Source organism: Triticum dicoccoides, chromosome 7B (assembly GCF_002162155.2).
Source record: "Triticum dicoccoides isolate Atlit2015 ecotype Zavitan chromosome 7B, WEW_v2.0, whole genome shotgun sequence".
Taxonomy (NCBI): Eukaryota; Viridiplantae; Streptophyta; class Magnoliopsida; order Poales; family Poaceae; genus Triticum; species Triticum dicoccoides.
In genome coordinates, this window is record NC_041393.1 from 242,636,757 (window position 1) to 242,652,653 (window position 15,897).

The 15,897-nt window shown below is 44.8% G+C and overlaps 3 protein-coding genes across 4 annotated transcripts; all 3 read left to right on the forward strand.

Annotated features, from left to right (window-relative positions):
• Nucleotides 1–617: 617 nt before the first annotated feature.
• On the forward strand, nucleotides 618–7,938 carry LOC119336716 (chitin elicitor receptor kinase 1-like). The gene is made up of 11 exons (XM_037608783.1): nucleotides 618–1,449; nucleotides 3,605–3,640; nucleotides 3,877–4,026; nucleotides 4,516–4,715; nucleotides 4,986–5,075; nucleotides 5,232–5,325; nucleotides 5,407–5,558; nucleotides 5,636–5,730; nucleotides 5,826–5,964; nucleotides 7,225–7,323; nucleotides 7,432–7,938. The coding sequence occupies exons 1-11, from the start codon at nucleotides 792–794 to the stop codon at nucleotides 7,594–7,596; spliced, it is 1,878 nt and encodes a 625-aa protein (XP_037464680.1). The 5' UTR covers nucleotides 618–791; the 3' UTR covers nucleotides 7,597–7,938.
• A 1,276-nt stretch (nucleotides 7,939–9,214) lies between these two features.
• On the forward strand, nucleotides 9,215–12,555 carry LOC119340888. 2 transcript variants are annotated; one of them, XM_037612790.1, is made up of 6 exons: nucleotides 9,267–9,350; nucleotides 10,137–10,294; nucleotides 10,479–11,302; nucleotides 11,471–11,629; nucleotides 11,895–12,159; nucleotides 12,271–12,555. In XM_037612790.1, exons 3-6 carry the CDS (start codon nucleotides 10,490–10,492, stop codon nucleotides 12,303–12,305), a joined length of 1,272 nt encoding a protein of 423 aa, XP_037468687.1. In that variant the 5' UTR covers nucleotides 9,267–9,350; nucleotides 10,137–10,294; nucleotides 10,479–10,489; the 3' UTR covers nucleotides 12,306–12,555. The 2 variants fall into 2 exon arrangements, with proteins under 2 accessions (XP_037468685.1, XP_037468687.1); XM_037612788.1 differs by lacking the exon at nucleotides 10,137–10,294 and having other exon boundaries at nucleotides 9,215–9,350.
• A 202-nt stretch (nucleotides 12,556–12,757) lies between these two features.
• Nucleotides 12,758–15,497, forward strand: LOC119338848 (protein FAR1-RELATED SEQUENCE 5-like). Its single transcript, XM_037611065.1, has 5 exons — nucleotides 12,758–13,154; nucleotides 13,407–13,529; nucleotides 13,612–13,680; nucleotides 13,757–13,849; nucleotides 13,929–15,497. The coding sequence occupies exons 2-5, from the start codon at nucleotides 13,407–13,409 to the stop codon at nucleotides 15,495–15,497; spliced, it is 1,854 nt and encodes a 617-aa protein (XP_037466962.1). The 5' UTR covers nucleotides 12,758–13,154.
• The last annotated feature ends 400 nt before the right edge of the window (nucleotides 15,498–15,897 follow it).

Sequence of the window (15,897 nt, forward strand, 5' to 3'; positions counted from 1 at the left end):
TGCCACATCATCACTATGTTCTAGATGGTAAATTTACCAACACCTACCTTACAGCCGTTGGAGATGTTCTAATAGCCTTATTTCTCTTCCTCTTCGACACGCCATATAATTAGGGGATATAATTGGACGGGGAATGTCAAGCTAGCGAATCACAAACCACCGCACGAACGGCCGCCGTCCAGCTTTGCTCCAGATGGTAGTTCCAGAGCACACGACGCCGCCGTCGGCGCCAAGTCCCAAACAATCCCCGAAATGAACAGCTCCAAATGTCACCGGCCGACGTGCCGACGGCCGGGGGAGGTTCCGCAGGCAGCATACATGTATATACCTCGAGAGTTGCTTTGCCATGAATTATTCTAGTACTAGTGCTAATTTAATCCAGAAGCGAACGTGTAATCGCATTACAATAGTGCATCAGGTTAGAGCCTAATAATGTCGCAATTAGCAGTACGCGCGACGGGAACATTCCCCCCGGATGGGACACCACCCCGTGCCCAGCGGGACCTGAGGAATTTCGTAGCACGCTTCGTTTGACCGCGCGGCAACAGCAGCCGCCGCGCTTCCCCCGGCACGACCGCGTCCACCTCCCGCTGGCTGTTTCGCCCAGACCCGCCAGTGAAACGCCGTGGCCTAACTGCCGACTGCCCGCGGCCGCGACGAGTCAAACTCCCCGACGCGTCAGCGTCTTCTCCCCCTCGCTCCCAGTCCATCCCCTCTGGCTACAGACTGTCGAATGATGCCAAGCTTCCTCCGCCCCTCCCGCTAGGGTTCCGCCTCCGCGCCACTCCGCCATGGAAGCTCCGCTACTCCCCCTTTTCCTGCTCCTCCTGGCCGCCGCGGCGGGCCCGAACACGGTCACCGCGGCGGGGGACGGCTGCAGCCGGGGCTGCGACCACGCGCTGGGCTCCTACTACGTCGCGTCCAACCAGAACGTCACCTACATCGCCAACCTCTTCGGGTTCTCTGACTACCGAGTGCTCGGCAAGTACAACCCCGGGATCCCCAACCTCGACTTCGTCGCCGCCGGGGACCGCCTCAACGTCCCCTTCCCCTGCCAATGCATCGCGCCGCCGTCCGCCCCGGCCTCCACCTTCCTCGCCGCCCCCATCCCCTACAAAGTCACCACCGGAGACACCTACATCAGCATCGCCGACCAATTCAACAACCTCACCACCCCCGCCTGGCTGCAGGCCACAAACACCTACCCGGCCAACAATATCCCCGACGTCGGCTCCGTCAACGTCACCGTCAACTGCTCATGCGGCGACCCTGGGATTTCCACCGCTTACGGCCTCTTCCTCACATACCCGCTCAGGGACAGAGAGACCCTAGCCTCTGTCGCCGCCAATCATAGCTTCTCGTCCTCTGAGCAGATGGACCTGCTCAGAAAGTATAACCCCGGGATGGATGGTGTCACCGGGAGCGGCATCGTGTATATCCCAGCCAAAGGTGAGGCTTCACAATTCCCTTATAGATTTAGCTGACTCAACTGTGGCGTGCAGTTTCAGTTAAATTGAATTGAATTCAAATAATGCTGCTATTCGGATTGAATTGTGGGGATAAATTGCTCTAGAGAAGTGCGGTGTGCAGTTTTATGCTCAGTTGTAGAGTGATAGTGGTGCTTTGTTCAAAATTCCTTATGAAGTTATAAAATGGGCACCAGAAACCGTTTTGGATTCTCAAGTTCGAGCTATATTAATGTTTGTGGGTGTAGAATGAACTGATTGGACTCTGGTTATGATGCCGACCACATATATTTCTTCCTTCATGTGCCATTTTGTTGCAACATATTGATTGATATTGCTCTGTGTTGCTGATTCTGTAGGTTGGGTCATGCCAATTCTGCATACTAGATGATACCCCACGCGTTGCCACGGAATTGGATATATAGTTTCTAAATATTGTGTAGAATACTAATTAAGTCCTTACATTTAAACTATGTGAGAAATTTCTGCATAAGCAAAAAAAAAATCTTAATATGAAAAGTTGTGCATGTCACAATTAAATGCAACAACAACAACAACAAAGCCTTTAGTCCCAAACAAGTTGGGGTAGGCTAGAGGTGTAACCCATAAGATCTCGCAACCAACTCATGGTTGTGGCACATGGACAGCAAGCTTCCACGCACCCCTGTCCATGGCTCAGTGGCGGAGCTATGTGTAAGTCTGGGGGTGCTGTGGCCCCCCCAACTTTGGACCAAACTATGAAGATTTTTTTTTGAGGAAAGGGCTTAGATGAGAATTTTTTAGCAGTTTACACCCTCAAACACCCACGATTTAGCCTTGGCCCCCCCAGCAGTTCCTACCTAGCTCCGCCAGTGCCATGGCTAGTTCTCTGGTGATACTCCAGTCCTTCAGATCTCTCTTTACGGACTCCTCCCATGTCAAGCTCGGTCTACCCCGACCTCTCTTGACATTATCAGCACGCTTTAGCCGCTCGCTATGCACTGGCGCTTCTGGAGGCATGCGATGAATATGCCCAAACCATCTCAAACAATGTTGGACAAGCTTCTCTTCAATCAGTGCTACCCCAATTCTATCTCATATATCATCATTAAAAACCCACTTAAAATGCGCTAATGCATGTTGCATAATAGAGGATTCTAATGCGTAGATCAAACAGATGCTAGTGGATCAAGCTAGTAAATCTACGAAAATGCTAAAAGTCTAACGTCAGATTTTTAGCATGGCAGGTCTAATGTTTTTCATGGCAATTTATGTCGGCGTGAGGATGGCAAATCTAGTTGGTGAGCACAGCAATTTCTGGCAAAAAAATTAAATTGAGGTGGATTTGCCATGCTCACCAACTAAACTTGCCACCCTCGGTAAACATAATTTGCCGTGATTTTTTTTTCGGTCTGCCATGCCTAAAAATCTGACGTTTGCTGGATATTTGGGTCTAAATCTAACGGCTACAACAATTTTGATGATGTGGAAGCACTCATGTTCATATAATTAGAAGTAGCGGGGATCACTCTTTTAGGTATATAGGATACGGAAACTTAGTTAGAAAATTGCCTAATATTTGGATAATTCGTGAATAGTGCTGCTATTCGAATTGCATTGTGGGGAATTTGGTTAAATTTTAGCTTTGTTTGGCTGACTGAAATGGAGGAGTATTGGGGACTAATTGTCGTACTAGGGAAGTGTGTTATGCAGTTTCGTACTCAGTTGTAGAGTGATACTGGTGCTCTGTTCAAATTTTGTTATGAGGTTTTGGATTGTTAATTGTTTGTAGTTCCAGCTATATTAATGTTTGTGAGGAGCTAATAAACTGATTGAACTCTGGTTATGGTACTGACACCACATATTTCTTTCTTCATGTGCCATTTTGTTGCTACATATTGATATGATGTTGTCCATGTTGCTGATCCTGTGTGTTGTGTCATGCCAATTCTGCATGTATGGTAACTCAGTAAGAAAACAGTTGCCAAGAATTGCATAGTTATACAGAGGCTTAGTATAAACTCTTTGTTGGTTTTATCATCTTCATGTGAAGTATTGAGTCAATAAAAAATTTCCATTATAAAAAAGTTCAATTACACGTTGCGTACAATCGATCACTTGTTCCTGAAATATTTTCCTCTGCTTGTTTGGTTTTCCAGATCCCAATGGAAGCTACCTTCCTCTGGAATCACAAGGGTAAGAGTTGTTATTTTAACTTATATTTCTATCCACTTGATTTTCTTGGTCATGTTATGTTTATTCTCATGCAGTTATGCTGATAAGTATCCTCATCTTGTGCAGTACAGGCAGCCTTTGTCCTTTCGCGAGCTAATTATTGCTTGCCGTTAAGGTTTTTTGGAAAGAAAACTGAATGTTGTTGATTCTTGTGAGAGAACTGTGATGTTTATTCATGTTCAACTCTTCACAACAGCGAAAAAAAGTTCAGCGGGAGCAATAGCAGGAGGTGTTGTGGCTGGTGTAGTTGCACTAGTCCTGGGTCTCGTGTTATTCTTGTTTTATAGGCGAAGAAAGGCAAAACAGGACGCTTTGATTCCATCTTCTGAAGAATCTACCCGTCTAGGTAACAATAAGTTTTGTATAGATCTCTTACTACTTCTCTGACCCTGGAACTACGAGTTATTCTGTAATTTCTTTTGTAGAAAAGCATTTGCATGTCCTAATTTCACCACTGCAAGTTAATTTATGTCCTTTGTTCGTCTCAACATTGTTCTGCTACAAAGATACGAGGGGATTTGGGTGGTTTGAAGTAATGCTTGTCTATCGCGTGAGCAATTATATTGATTTTTCTGGACCTCGAAATATTGTGGAGTAAATAGAGTATGATATATGTTATGATTATGAGTAATAGTTTTGGGGCTATAAGTGTAATCAATGAGCTATGTTAGGGACCTATAAGTGTACTTTTGGAGGATAGAGAAAGTTAGAGAACCTTGAATTATGCTTCCATTTTCCCCTTATTATGTTCTTCCCTGAATTGAACAGGCCTTGAAAAATATTCTAACAGAATGCGACTTCTGCTATTTCTGAACTATTATTCTTTTTGTTCCAGCCAGTGCAGTATCCATGCAAAAGGTGACACCATCGAGCAGTCAAGCTGACGGAGCTTCACCAGCTGCCGGCATTACAGTTGATAAATCAGTCGAGTTCTCATATGAAGAACTTTTTAATGCTACAGAAGGCTTTAACATAATTCATAAAATTGGACAAGGTGGTTTTGGTGCTGTCTATTATGCTGAGCTTAGAGGCGAGGTTAGTTCATTTTTGTTTCATTTGCATTCCAGAATCCCGGATGCCACAAACATGTACTCCCTCTATAAAGAAATATAAGAGCGTTTAGATCACTAGAGTAGTGATCTAAAGACTCTTATATTTCTTTACGGAAGGAGTACTTAACTAGGGGATTGAATGGTGGAATAATATAACTCTGCGCTGGTCCATGAATTGTGATCATGCAGCGTCATGACATGTTCTTCATTTGAAATGACTTGCTTTATTTCTCTTGTGTCCTCCACTGTCCAGAAAGCTGCCATAAAAAAGATGGACATGCAGGCTACTCAAGAGTTCCTTGCTGAGTTAAAAGTTTTGACACATGTTCATCATCTTAATCTGGTTCGTAAATCTTCTTTTTCTGTACCTAAAAATACTGTTTTTTTAATAGGACGATGATATAGATTTTCCATGTGGACGATCTTGTAATTTCACACTATTCTCTAGTCAGGTTAATTTAACCTCTTCACTGCCGTTTCAATGTTCAATTTCATGCAGGTGCGCTTGATTGGTTATTGCACGGAGAGTTCTTTGTTCCTTGTCTACGAATTTATCGAGAATGGCAACTTAAGCCAGCATTTGCGTGGAACTGGTAATGTTCTGCCTCCCAAAGTATTGACTCTGCCTTTTCTGTTCCTTCCGGCGAATTAATCTCTCCGCGCATTTGTGATAGGTTATGAGCCTCTTTCTTGGGTTGAAAGAGTTCAGATTGCACTAGATTCAGCAAGAGGTCTTGAGTACATTCATGAGCATACCGTTCCAGTGTACATACATCGGGACATCAAATCCGCAAACATCTTGATAGACAAGAACACCCGTGCAAAGGTAGGAATGATTCCAGGAGAATTCATGTGTTTCATATGTTCCGTCCACCCTTGATGTAATATTTGTGTATCTTCCAGGTTGCAGATTTTGGTCTAACAAAACTTACAGAAGTTGGTGGTGGTACATCTTTGCAAACACGTGTTGTTGGTACATTCGGTTACATGCCTCCAGAGTAGGTGTCCTGAACATCTACTTGTCGTTTTGCTAACCACAAAGTATTCCCTGTTTGCGACGAATGTTGACATTTATAGGAAACGGTGCTTGCAGATATGCCCGATACGGTGATGTTTCTCCTAAAGTCGACGTCTATGCCTTTGGTGTTGTTTTGTACGAACTTATTTCAGCCAAAGATGCCATTGTCCGATCAACTGAATCTGCCAGTGATTCAAAGGGATTGGTTTATCTGGTAATTGTGCTGCTCAGCCAACAAGTTACATTCTGCTTTTGATGCTTCATAAAACTGCAAGGGTACCTGTTTTGTGTGTCATTCTACTTTGTTACTTCTGGTGACATTAGTTAGTTACAGAAGGTCAGATTAATATGGATGTTCTGTTATCCCACAGTTATGCTTCCGAATCCACCACGTACAGGTTGACTTTGGAGTGAAATGCGCCATTAGTCCATTAACTCAAAATGAATGCACACTTTAGGCCAATAACCCGGAAAGTGATCAATTTTGTCCATAAACTCGTTTATTTGATCAAACAAGGCCAAAACCGATTAGGGATTGCCACGTTGGCATTGCTTGGATCACTCATAAACTGACTTATTTTTTATAGGTTTTGTTTTGCAAGATTACATCGGTCTGCATTTAAACTAATTATAGGTGTCAACAGCTCAGGTACAAGCCTGCTAACCAACAGAACTATAAGCTGTTTGTGTAGGCCTTGTTTAGTATTGGTTTTTTATTCTTCCTATTTATTCGGTCAGTTTCCAGAAAAGATTAATACCACCAGTTGCATTGTGTGGGATTTGTACCCACGCTTGACTAGGGAAAGAGTGGCCTGCCGACCAGTAAGGTATTAAGTCATTTGTGTGCATTGTGTTACAACAAAGTATATATTCTCTGCTCCTAAGCTTAAATACGTACACATGAACAATAAAATCTGAAAAGGTAGTACAGTAGTAAATAATTTTACATACTTTGTTGTAACACAATCTCACTTATGATTCAAGATCCTACTGGTCAGCAGGCCACCTTTTCCATAATCAGGAACTGACGAGCAAATAGAAAGAATAAGGAGCGATTTAGTAACCAATGGCTACACAAATAGTACCTTATAGTTCTCTTGGTTAGCAGGCCTATACCTGAGCCCTACGGCGTGTGTTTGAGTCATGCATGGCTCATATTTTTTACACGGCAGTTTCAATATGAACGCGGGTCGATGTAATCTTGCAAAAAATTCCCGTAAAAATTTGTTGGTTTATGAACTGTCCAAGGAATGCAACATAGCCATGTGGATGGTTTTTTCTCTCTCGACTCAGTTTTGGCCTTATTTGATCCAATAAACCAGTTTATGGACTAAATTGGTCACTTTCCGAGTTCTTCTGCAATCACTTTGAGTTAATGGACTAATGGCGCATTTAACTCTTGGCTTTGGGTCCTTGCTGAATTTATTTATCTTGCTTGTTTGATGACTTTTATCATACACTGAAATATGTATAGTTTGAGGAGGCTCTCAATGCACCGGATCTGAAGGAAGGCCTCAAAAGGCTGATCGATCCAAAGCTAGGAGACGATTACCCCATCGACGCCATTCTCAAGGTTAGAAAAACTTGCTCGGGCACAGCGGTTCCATCGCATATATCTTGCTTTCGTTGCGTGGTTGGATTAGATATATGGGATAAAACATCTGTTGCCTTGTGGCTGCAGATGACGCACCTGGCGAACGCATGCACACAGGAGGACCCCAAGTTGAGGCCGACAATGAGATCCGTGGTGGTGGCGCTGATGACGCTGTCCTCCACGAGCGAGTTCTGGGATATGAACGCCCTCTACGAAAACCCGGGCTTGGTGAACCTCATGTCCGGGAGATGACCTCCACATGCCTCCCCTGGCGTTGTACATCGGGGTTCTACCGTCAAATGCGGGACGATAAGGCGGTAGTGACAGCCTGACAGCGTCGATTTATTTTGGCTATATCTTCGACGTGTAATTTCCCATCGGTCCGTTTCGAAAAAAAAATTCCCATCGGAATAGATTCTTTTTATTCTCCTTTTATTTATGCCGGAGTTCATATTTCTCTTCTTGGATACCTTAGCGCCACGTTCATGTGAGTTGTATGTGTAAGTCTCAAGTGTAAGTAAATATATGTACGTACGTGTTTATTTTGACATGGCAATGGAAATAGCTATAGGCCTTGTAGAGGTAAGTGATTAATCCTTGTGTGGCAATAATCTTGGCAGCGGATGCGTGGAGTCTCTTTTCCTCAGTGGGAACTAGGGAAACAGTATAGGAAAGAAATATTGGCAATGCACTAATAATAGTACTCTACTTGATTGCTCCGTTGGCTGCTTGCTCCAGTAGCTTTCTACTGCTAGCTCGTCGGCAATCGGTCGAGACGTTAGACGTGTGATATTGGCGCTACGTGGAGATATAGTCAAAGGTGTACAGTGCTCGTCCCGGGAACACACGGTAGATTAGCGTCAGCGGTTTTCCATTTTCTCAAGCGACTTTAACTTTCTGTTCGACGTTGATGGTTAATCTGATGATTCAGGGTGATTAGACTGCAGGGCCTCAGACCGTTAAAATATCTTACTAGCAGGAATTACACACGACAAGTTGATATGACCGAGTTGGTCTAAGGCGCCACTTTCAACACACATTGTACCCTTCTTTTTCCTTGGCGCAAGATGAGATCGAAACTGCTCTACAGACGACAGGCGGCAGCCAGGCTTCCAAAACGTGGTACTGACACCGCCATGTATGTCGGCAGTCTCGGGAGCCCAGTCCCACACGGCCTCAACCACAACGAGTTCCACCCTACGCGTGCATGTTTCGATCAATGGCTTTAAATAAGGCTGGTATGTGCCCCCTTGTCTTCATTAATTTTATTATTATTTGTTATTGTGCAGGATATTTCTAAGCTGGTTATTAGGCACTACACCCGTCCTGATTTATTGGTTACCTTTGTATTTTGTGTTAAATTTTAATCATATATTTCAGTAAAATGTTAGTGCATGTCATTAAAAATTATATCACTGGTTTCATGTTTGAACTAGTTTTCAATGATATTATTTGTTGCGACGTGCAATAGCATTTCGTTCATTAAACTAAAGATTAAAATTTAGCTAAAACATAAAAACGACTAATAAACTAGGACGAAGGTAGTACAGTGTACGTAGTAGCGATACAATACCCGGTTATTTTCTCCATATGTCACCTCAACACTGGCGGTGAGGATTTGCTATCGGGGCCTGCCAGTCCTAGAAGGAATTTTTTTGTTGGTAGTAATGCAAATTTAGCGCGACTGTATTTACTCAAAATAGGAAGAAACAATAGATTCGCAAAAAGAGAGTCCAAACACTATCCGTCCAGCATGGTCACAGCTTCTAGAAAGAAGAAAGCGTGAACCGGCTCGCCCGCGTTCATAACTTCATCCCCATTCCCTCAAACGAGAAAAAAAAAATCATCCCCATACGCAGCGACGCAAGCGCTGCCGTAAGCGCCCGACGCCACGTGGCCTCGCCCCGCACCCTATAAGTTCCGTCGGCCACCACACCAACCGTACAGCCGCAGCTCCCCCGCCTCCTCCTGCTCGCTCCTCGGTCCTCTTCCGTCCCTCCCTCCTGGTACGCGCCGTCCTCTTCCTCTTCCTCTCCCTCTGCTTCTAGCTCTGCTCCCTTCCTCCCTTTGGTTCCTGCGCATTCACGGCCCGTCCCATCGGCTAGGGTAGCTGCGGCGATGAATCCTCTGATTTCCCATCTCTTCCGCGGTATCTTTTGCTGAATCAATCAGTAAATCCACTGGCAGAGAAACTTTTTCGTCTTTAGATGTCCTCTTGTCCCAGTCCCGAGTATGACTGCGATTCGCCTTTCAGGAAAATGTTTGTGATTCATCAAAAAAGAAAAGAAAAAAGTACTGTATTTTGATTTTTTTCTCTTCTTGTCGTCCTTGTAGTATTTATTGCTGCTTGTGTGCGACACATACATACATGGGTTACTGGTGGTCAAGAGAATCAAGCCTTTCTATGTGCTTCTTGTTCAAGTCAAGAATTGGGGCTTGATGCACCTCTCAGTTCTTTTATCAGTAATATATTATTTAAAAGAAAATAGAATATCGTTAGTGGTTGGAAAGGTTCAGAGTTTCTGTTGCCTGACCATATCCAGTTCCCCTTGTTAGTGACGATCTCTATGTGGACAATCAAATCACTCTTGATGCTTACTTGAACACTATATATATAGGTCACCTGTGAAAGCTACTGTCTTCTGTATTTTATTATCGAATTGACACAGGGGAGATTACCACGAAGCAGGCTGGCGTACGCTCCTTGTTTATTGGTTGGATTTTGTCTTGTCAAGTTACTCAAGTATTCATGTGGATGCTGCCTTTCTTGACATGCCTAGTACAACTTTCAGCCAGTTGCTACCTTCCTTGCTCTTCAATGGAATATACCTGACCTGGGAGCTTTCACACTCCTCGACTCGTCGTACAAGTTACTGAATAGTCAGCTTGCTTCAGTAGTGGCTACTAATGGTTCATGTCATGGCAGGCTTGTCTTGAATTAATAAATCTGGTAATGAACATAAGTTTATTATACTGTATCAGGTGTTGTTAGCTGAATTTTGTTATTCATAATTGCTAGTTGCTATAAAAGGGCTTTTCTGAATCAAATATATAGCAGAAGATTCTCCATATGTTGGTTTGCTTCTTTTTCTGCATGATGCTACTTTCTTCTGATAGATGGTCGACTTTTGCAGCTGGTGACAAGATGAAAATGGCTGGCTCTGCTGTGCTGCTCATTTCGCTCCTATCGGCTATCGCCCCCCTACCCTCTGAAGCCCTCAACGTGAGAGGTCATCTGCTGAAATCAAAGACGTTCCGTTCTCCGCCCATCTTACTGGGGCCTGGATCAGTCTCAAACAAGTACTACCATGACGTCGACTTCCCCCGAGGCCACCTTGCAGTCAAGAGCTTTAATGCTGAGGTCGTCGATGAGAATGGCGTCCCTGTCCCGCTCCATGAGACTTACCTGCATCACTGGGTTGCAGTACCATACTATGCTCTCAAGGACAACCAGAGCTCTGATGCGCAAAAGGTTCCCGCAATGCTTAAAGGGAATGATGGAGTGTGCAAGAGAGCACTAACCCAGTACTTCGGGCTCGGTTCCGAGACTCGCCACACCGCCACATGGGTTCCTGATCCTTATGGAATTGAGACCGGCAACCAAGAGAAGGCCCCTGAAGGCTATGAGGAGAAATGGCTGCTCAATATTCATGCCATCGACACGAGGGGCGTGGCCGACAAGCCTAGCTGCACCGAGTGCAAGTGCGACTTCTACAATGTCACAATTGATGAGTATGGGCGCACAGTCTCGAAGAACTACACTGGTGGGTTGCTTTGCTGCTATGATCAGACCCAGTGTCGGCTCAAAGCAGGGTTCAACGCCGAGGTGCGGAACGTGTTCTTGCAGTACACCGTGACTTGGCTCGACTGGACTGATGCGGTGGTGCCTGTCAAGATCTACATATTTGACGTTACGGATACCGCTATGCTCGACGGGACTCATGAACACTCTTGCAAGGTATGCAAATACTTCCCAGTTGCCACAACGGTGGCAACTGTTTCAGAGTTTAAAACTATCCTATTATTCCAAATACACAATCTTTTTTCTTTCCTTTTTACGGGTATTCAAATACACAATCTGAGAGCCTTAGTAGGTTGGTTTATGAACTAAGCCATTGATTTACAGGTTGAGTATCAAGTTGAGGAATGCAGCGCGGAAAACCGAGCCAACAATGAGTGCATCCATACTAAGACTACCAGAGCGGTCTTGCCGCGTGGAGGAGATATCGTGTACAGTGTTGCACACCAGCACTCTGGAGGAGTCGGTGCTTCTCTGCATGGCCAGGTAATGGATTAGCACCCTGATCGCTTATCAATTGTGCTTATGCACTTCTCAAGAGTTATTTTGAGTGGAAACGCTCAATACTACCTATCTGAAACTTGGAATTGGGATTCCAAATTCCAATTCTGTCTGCAACCAATATTCACTGAGTTCGACTAATTCCTGAATTACATGCTCAATATATATATGATGTCTAAATGGTAACATCACAAGTTCTTGCCAAAGGAAAAGAAAGCCTAACTTCTGAGGTAAATTCGACTTGCTACAGGATGGACGCCTTCTATGTGAATCGCTTCCAACTTACGGCACGGGGAAGGAGGCAGGGAACGAGGCAAACTACATTGTCGGCATGTCGAGTTGCTACCCTAAGCCAGGATCCATCAAGGTCAGCGACGGCGAGGTGCTGACCATCGTCTCCAACTACAGCAGCGACCGAGAGCACACCGGCGTCATGGGCCTGGTCTACATCCTCGTGGCCGAGCCGCAGCAGCCGGCTCCGGCGCCATCCCTGTGCTTCAGTTTTCCGGCCCCATGTGAGTTTCACCAATTTTTCACTCATTTTTGCAGCCCATTTTCTTTCCGAGTGAATTCCGAAAATGCAGATGTGTAACTAAATTCTTGTTCTCTCTTTTTTGCATGAGTAGGGTGCCTACCGGCATGGATGTCTAGCAACATGTGAAGAGTAGATTATCATCTACCTGCAATACAATGGTGAGGCCAGAAGAAGCTGAACCAATCACCCTGGATCAATCATCGTCATAGTTATAAGATGGATGTGTTTTTGTCATACTATTACTAGCTAATATACAGAAGCAGTCACCGGTCAGTGAGCAATGTCATTTCGATGGACCATCAGTTTCTGATGCTTTGTAATTAGTTATTATCAGTAGTAGTGTATGAAGCTGAGTTGTATGAGTTGATCACCGCCATAAGAAAAACTAGAGTCGATATAATAGTAAGGAGAAGTACTTCGGTACAACCCCAACGTATAAGGGGTAGTATCGTCCATACTAAATTATGTATTAGTGTACCCGCCGTCCGTCGTAGGGCCGGCAGCCCGTGTACGTCGCGCCCCATACTCCCGCGTCGTACGCATATTGTGCGGTTCGGTAGTGCGATCGGGAAAGGAAAAAAAAACTACGCCCCACCCCGACACCCCATCTCCGCGTACGAAACACTAGCGGCATCAACGCCGCCGTGGTCCACCGCCGTCACGACGTTGGGCGGCGTCCGTAGTCACCCACGCGCCGTGTCACCGGTGTCGTGTGAAACCGACATCCCATCCCCGCCTAGGAAACCCTAGCGGCATCAACGCCGCCGTGGTCCACCGGCGTCACGATGTCGACCCCGACGTGCCCGTCTAGTCGCGAGCACCGACGGCGTCCGTAGTCACCCACACGCCATGTCGCCGGTGAAACGCCCAGCGCTCCCGTGAACGTTCTGTCCTGGTACGCGCCCTCCACGATGTGGGTGGCAGCAACGCATCGGCGTCGACCCCAGGCGAGGACCCCTCGACGGCGCACAATAGGTTAGGATGGCTCTTTTTGTTCTTTTTGATTTGTCCATTGCATTTTTGTGTATTTTTTTATGCAAAATGATTCCCTACTTAGCTAAATAAGAGAGGAGAGTAGTGACCTCTTAATGACCTCATAATGATTTTGTATGTTCAAATTTGTATGCATGCCACATAGTCATGTCATTGTTGACGAATTTACTGTATTCGCGATGATGTTTTGTGGAATGTTGGCATTGATCTCACACCTTATTTGTATGTGCATAGATGGAGCAAGTAACCGGATACGCCAATGATGATTCCGGTAGCGATAATGGATCCTCGTCATTGAATGCGAACCAACCTCCCGGAGACTACTATATGAGTCAGGATGAATCGTACAGTGGTAATGTAAGTGCCTTCAATGTTGACCAAAACATATTGAATACAAACTAGTTATTTGACACTTACATGTCCTTTTAAATTTGTACAGCTACATGGCAATGATGACGATGAGGAATATGATATAGATGAACAATTTTATGCAAATAGTGTGAGCCAGGTATGTTGAAAAAATTATAGAGAAATGATTGACATTAAAATTGTATGACCACTTATGTTACTTTACATGTGCACAGATAAATGCTAATGGTGACAATGAGCGTAATAATATAGATGATGACAATGCCGAGAGCGAGGTCGATGCATCTCGTAGTGGGAGCGGTAGCCAAGTAAGTTCTTTACATTATTTATGGTTAGTAACAATACAAGAACAGATTGACATGCAAGGTTATATGTCATATTTTGCAGGGAGGTGTTGATGGTCCTAGTGGGAATGATGAGCACAACGATGATGATCAGTTTGACCTTGACATGTGCTATGATGAATATCAGCAAGAGTCACTTGATAGGCATTGGGCAGTGATGGTAAAGACATTCAGGTCATTGGACGAGGTGTACACGTTCTACAACAAGCACGCGAGAGAACGTGGGTTCAACATCAGGAAGGACTCGCTAAAATTTTCGAAGGATCACGCAAGGACTCCACGCTTGAGGAGGTATCTCTGTTCCGCCGCAGGAAAACGACAGGCCAAGTTCTGTACCATGGAAGGCCGGACCTGCAGGCTTAGACCGGAGAGTCGATTCTTATGCGAAGCCCATTTGACAGTTAAGCTTGATAAAAAGCTCAATCTTTGGTATGTCAGCAGTTTCTCCGATGATCACAACCACACTCTTGCACGACCGGACGAAGTCCCTTTCCTCCGATCTCATAATCGGATCAAAGCATTTGAGAGAGCTGAGATCTTAGCTATGGCTGGAGCTGGGATAAGAAAACATATCATTTTTGATAACATCGTTAGCAGGTATGGGTCGTATGCAAAGTCACCATTTCAGGAGACAAAGTTGTATAACATGTGCTATAGGGAGAAGATGAAATTGCTTGCACAAGGTGATGCTGATACTGCCATAGGAATCATGTTGACCAGAAAGGACAGAGATCCAGACTTCTTCTTTGAGCACACGGTTGACGCTGAAGGCAGGCTCCAAAACCTCTTCTCGTGTGATTCGCAGTCACGCCGGGATTATCTAGACTATGGTGATGTTGTTGTGTTCGATAGCACATACAAGATGAACATGTATGGAATGTCGTTCATCCCTTTTGTGGGTCTGAACAACCACCGTTGCACTACGGTATTCGCGTGCGCCATTGTTTCAGACAAGACTGAGGCTACATATGTTTGGTTGCTTAACACGTTCTTGAAAGCTAACTGTCAGAAGAGGCCCAAATCTGTAATTACAGATGGAGATGCAGCGATGATAAGGGCTATCAGGAAGGTGCTTTCTGACGTGTGGCATCGTCTATGTTCATGGCATATTGAAAAGAATATGCAGAAACACCTCAACCACAAGTCATTGAAGGAGTTTAGGGCATTATTGTACTATGCCACTACACATAAGGTTTTTGAGGAGAGATGGGCCGCGTTTGTGCGCAAATGGCAGACGGAGAAAACGAAAACATGGCTCCATAGGATGTACAGGAAGAGGACGCTTTGGGCTGCATCATATTTGTCTGGTGGGATTTTCCTTGGTATGCGCAGTAATCAGAGGAGTGAGAGTCTGAACTCCAGCCTGCACCTTCATCTTGACTATGGTATGACGATCGTTGACATGATTGTACACTACGAAAATTGTATTATTCGCCTCCGTGAGAATGAAGCTTATGATGACTACACGGCCTCACAGACTCTTCTAGTAACAGTGACTGAGTGTCAGTCCATTGAGTCGTATGCTGCGAAAGCATTCACGCAGGCAAACTTTTATATGTTGCAACAAGATATGAAGAAGGTACAGGAGATTTGTGGTTGCGTGGAAGAATAACAGGGATCACAGATTTAATATGGACTATACGCCAGGTAACTCGGCAGAAACTATAAAGTGTAGTTGCCGAAGTATGGCTCGCAAAGGGCTTCCTTGCAAGCATATTATTCATGTTTTGAATGCACTGAACTTACCTGTGATACCCAAGTGTTGTGTCCTGCGAAGATTCTCAAAAAAAGCACGAGCTGGACTGCCCATGAAGCGCACCAGCGATTTGTTTGCGTGGGGTTGGTTGAGTGGCGAGGACAGAGCTAGATATAGTGAGTTGACCATCAAATCTTCAAAAGCATGTCATGTCGCATGCAGTAATCCTTTCTTATTCGACAAGTTGATGGCATCTCTGGATGATATTATAGTGAATAGGGACATTCAGGGAAATGAAGATGACAGCGAAGCTTCG

Excerpts from the sequence above, each read along its gene's own strand:
- LOC119336716 (XM_037608783.1), top strand. The coding sequence starts at position 792 with ATGGAAGCTCCGCTACTCCCCCTTTTCCTGCTCCTCCTGGCCGCCGCG. Across the intron at positions 5,731-5,825 it reads TTCGGTTACATGCCTCCAGA|ATATGCCCGATACGGTGATG; the intron begins GTAGGTGTCCTG and ends CGGTGCTTGCAG. Across the intron at positions 7,324-7,431 it reads CCATCGACGCCATTCTCAAG|ATGACGCACCTGGCGAACGC; the intron begins GTTAGAAAAACT and ends TTGTGGCTGCAG.
- LOC119340888 (XM_037612788.1), top strand. The coding sequence starts at position 10,490 with ATGAAAATGGCTGGCTCTGCTGTGCTGCTCATTTCGCTCCTATCGGCT. Across the intron at positions 11,630-11,894 it reads GTGCTTCTCTGCATGGCCAG|GATGGACGCCTTCTATGTGA; the intron begins GTAATGGATTAG and ends GACTTGCTACAG. Across the intron at positions 12,160-12,270 it reads CTTCAGTTTTCCGGCCCCAT|GGTGCCTACCGGCATGGATG; the intron begins GTGAGTTTCACC and ends TTGCATGAGTAG.
- LOC119338848 (XM_037611065.1), top strand. The coding sequence starts at position 13,407 with ATGGAGCAAGTAACCGGATACGCCAATGATGATTCCGGTAGCGATAAT. Across the intron at positions 13,530-13,611 it reads ATGAATCGTACAGTGGTAAT|CTACATGGCAATGATGACGA; the intron begins GTAAGTGCCTTC and ends AAATTTGTACAG. Across the intron at positions 13,850-13,928 it reads GTAGTGGGAGCGGTAGCCAA|GGAGGTGTTGATGGTCCTAG; the intron begins GTAAGTTCTTTA and ends CATATTTTGCAG.